This window comes from Emericellopsis cladophorae (assembly GCF_022114955.1).
Source record: "Emericellopsis cladophorae strain MUM 19.33 chromosome Unknown NODE_205_length_3728_cov_50_238017, whole genome shotgun sequence".
Lineage (NCBI taxonomy): Eukaryota > Fungi > Ascomycota > Sordariomycetes > Hypocreales > Bionectriaceae > Emericellopsis > Emericellopsis cladophorae.
This window is the reverse complement of record NW_026251130.1, coordinates 1-3,728: the sequence shown is the minus strand read 5'-3', so window position 1 is coordinate 3,728 and position 3,728 is coordinate 1. Positions and strand designations below refer to the sequence as shown.

Sequence of the window (3,728 nt, the reverse complement as noted above, 5' to 3'; positions counted from 1 at the left end):
GGTAGACACGGACTGTGGTGAAGCTGGGATCATTGCGCGAAGCAAATGAAACCGCGCAATGATACCCGTGGATCATGATGTTTTATGGATGACCCTGATATTTTGGTGGCAGTGGGCCATGTATCATATCACGTGCAGGCTGCTTGGCGGCGCATGCGGTCGTATGTTAGGTCGTGACTTTGGCACCCGAGGACGAACTGCTGTGCGCACGAAGACTCGTGCTAATATTGGCGTGCGCATTCCAAGGTGCATCCATGTTGAATAGGAAGGGTAATTCGAGGCTGCCTTGTGAGATGTGGATACTGTATGGCTGAGCGATCACCGTCCAATCGTTGACTTCTGGCTGAACGCCAGAATCTGTCCCGAGGCGTCACGTCCTGGATAGCACGCGATGATATGCAGTCTGGCCACTTCGGGCCACGAATAGATCGGCCGCTATATTAATTCAGGGTTCTTCTAGCAGCGTTCCCTCCCTGCTACTGCGATCGTCGTACTGATCACCCGATGCGTCCTGTTTCTAGTGTGTACTCTGACGCTTTTGAACTGGAAGAGGTCGCACGGCAGCTTCTCGGGAGCGCTTACGATGATGATGCCGAAGCGATACGAGCACTCGAAAGCGAACGAGATGCGCTACAGCACCAGAGAAATATTGTGCGTTCGTCATGGGCCACTGTGTACCAGTTGCTTGAAAAAACGGCCGATGCGGCTGCCAGTCTATCCCGCTCTCTTAAGGACGCACAAAGATTCATGACTACGGAGCGCAACAAATGGCTGGCAAACTGCACTGCAATATAGTGCCACTCCAAAAAATGGGCACGAGGTTCCTGGTCTGCTGTAAAGCATAGGCATCGTGCTGAACCGTCCCTCACTTACCACGCAAGATGACCCGAGCATATTGTCGTTTCGACGGCGACGGATTTGTTCTGTTTCTCTCGACAGCGGAGGATTGCTCAGTATGTGGCTCGGCCAGAAACTCCATGATGAGGATGCAACGCCTGTGCTCTTCCTGCAATAGGTTGGGATTAGTCCTGTGGAGCGGAAATCACCACTGAAATACCGAGGACTGTCGACTGTCGACCTTGCTTGCTCGTGAGGAAGACATATGTGGACGTTGTGAAGTTATATTAGGCCTTATAGACAGTCTGTAGAGTATACAATGGTACCGAAAGCCAAGTCTCCACGACGGCGGCCGTATCGTGCGTCTTCGCATCCATGCCACGAACTCGAAAAACAAACACTACGGGCTTCCCCGACTCCCTTAGAATAGGTGAGATACATGATGTTGTGCCTAGACCAATTCCTAACGAGGGAGCAGGCACTTGTTTGAGACATCCAGAGGCCGTTACGGAGGAAAGCGGTGCGTGCCCTCGCTCTCCGGTTGTGTGGAGTACGGCCTTGATAGGACAGAGATGGAGATGCCGAGTGCAGCGAGCGCCTTCACTGGAGGTGGGCACAAATCAAGGAGCGACACACGGAGGCGCTTCTTCCTGACTTAATGACTAGCTAGAGAACGCGTGTGAAATTTCTCATGTACCTTGCCTCACCATTCTCACCAACCGTCTATCCTACCGTCGCCTATTCTATGGTCCCCAAACCCGTTCCTCTCACCGTAGGTGCTCACAGCATAAATCATGCTAGCAGCGCGCGTCCGACAATGGCCCGAGATATCTCGTGTGAAAGGCAGGGCCCCTCATCAAATATCTTCCATCCAGTTCGGGCGGTATTCGAACCAAAGACAGCCTTTGCGCTTGGTGCCGCCCTTGCCACCGTTGTTGCAGTCTTTGAAATTGTCATACAGTAGATCGTAACAGCCGGTAAAGTCTTGCTGTTGATGAAATGTGCATCCCTTGATCCAGAAGACGGAGTACTGGTAGATTTCATCGTTGTCACCTTCGTACAGAGACGTGATGCTGTCCGACTCTTCCTTCATCTTGTGTTTGCTATACTGTTCGCAGAAGTCCTTCGCATTCTGCTTATGTGTGTCCTCCAGGGTAAAGTAGACGCCATCTTTGCGGCAGAACTGAAGCGAGTACTCACTATCCTCGCGCAGTTCGGCCCCCCCGGTCGGCAAGACCGTAGTGAAGGCATCTGCTGGTGGCGTACTGTAGGTCGTGAACGTCGAACGTAGAATAGTCGGCGTGGCTTTCGATGGAGATGAGACTGGAGAACGGAGCGCGGTACTTATCGTCTGACCCGTATGCGTCGCAGAGGGGCTTTCGTCCACGCTCACGCTGGTATGAGTGTCGGTTGGAGAGGTCGTTTCCTGCGTTGGTGTGTGGGTAGGGGGCGGGGTGGCTTCGGGGCTCTTGATCTGGGCGGTCCCTATGCTTAAAAGGGAGGATGCTATGTCAGACACCGTAGACGTGGGATCCAGGTCGGCCGTAGGCGTAGCAGAAACAGCTCGCCCGTCAAGTATCAGGGTAGGCGTGCAGGATGAGGTGACCCAGGTCGCCGGCCAATCCACGTCACCCACGTACGGGATGGTGTACTGTGACGGCTTGATTTTGTTGACATCTATCCCCGGGTTGAGTCGCTCGATTTCGTCATAATCCCTGAGCTTCAGTGCATACAAGGCATCGATAAAGATTTCCCCCGTTTTCACGTCCCAAAGGCCCACATCTGGTTTCCTCACGCAGGCTGCGGCCGCCAAGGCCACGAAAGGGGTGATGTAGGCGACCTTCATGTCTATCGAGTCCAGTCGCGGCGTTGGCTCTTTGCTCGTGCCTCTCCACGGGGCTGGCTATATACAATCCTCCGACTGCTTCCAGCCATCGCCTCCATTCGTCTGTTTTGGCCGTGCCAAGGCAACGGCGTCGTGGTACCTGGGCACGGAATCCGAGACCGCGGACCTCTGAGGTCAAGGTGCGAGTACTTCAAGACACTCATCTCCTTTTTTCTGCCCTTGGTGAGGCACAGTGTTCCTGCTCCTCCCAAATACACCCGGGGGAACGCACGAACTTCTACACACCAAGCCTGGTATCAAGCAAGGTGGATTCTTAGATCATGATGTCTTTTCGTACTATGACGCCCATGCTTATGGCTCTATTGCCTCTGCGCATGGCTTTGGCGGAGCCACCGACACAGCAGGCGCTCGACGCATTTCCTATCTGCGTGGTGAGTCTGCCGCTGGCTTTGGCACAGTTGCAGCTAACATGGTGTATTGAAGAGTGATTGTATCACGGCAGGCATCATGGAACAGAGCTGCGACGCGGCTGACCTACAATGTATCTGTGCGAGCGATACCCTTCGTGCGTACCTCGGCGTATGCGTGGGTGTTTCTTGTACGCCAGCGGAAGCTCTCTGTATGTGACGAAAAGACTTGACTGTTCTCTGACCTAACCATTGGAAGCCGCGAGGAATATCACCACTGCCCTTTGCCATTCCTCGGCACGAAGTCGGTCTGGTCAGCTTGTCGTGGTGGCGTCCACGATGACAGGTCTGGCCGTGGCCTTTGCCACGGCCCGCCTTGTTTGCCGGCAGTGGGTGGTCGGATCTTCGCTGTGGTTAGATGACTGGTTGGCCCTTGGCGCGACTGGTACCATCATCGCGAGCGCTTTCATCAATATCTACGGCCTGGCTGGACACGGGCTGGGCCGGGACATCTGGACCCTGTCGGCAGGCGAGATCACCGCGGTTCTGCGATACTTCCACACGATAGCATGGCTGTACTTCCTGGACACTGCACTGGTGAAGTTGTCCGTCATCGTCTTCTACCTCCGCATTTTCCC

At 54.4% G+C, this 3,728-nt stretch overlaps 2 protein-coding genes across 2 annotated transcripts; one reads left to right on the top strand and one right to left on the bottom strand.

The window, feature by feature from the left end:
• Positions 1-1,693: 1,693 nt before the first annotated feature.
• On the bottom strand, positions 1,694-2,683 carry J7T54_002335 (uncharacterized protein; the record flags this gene model as incomplete). The annotated part of the gene is made up of 1 exon (XM_051510720.1): positions 1,694-2,683. One exon carries the CDS (start codon positions 2,681-2,683, stop codon positions 1,694-1,696), a length of 990 nt encoding a protein of 329 aa, XP_051358409.1.
• A 374-nt stretch (positions 2,684-3,057) lies between these two features.
• Positions 3,058-3,728, top strand: J7T54_002334 (uncharacterized protein; the record flags this gene model as incomplete). The annotated part of the gene is made up of 3 exons (XM_051510718.1): positions 3,058-3,114; positions 3,167-3,281; positions 3,350-3,728. Coding segments are annotated over 3 exons (551 nt in total), but the record flags the coding sequence as incomplete, so codon positions are not given.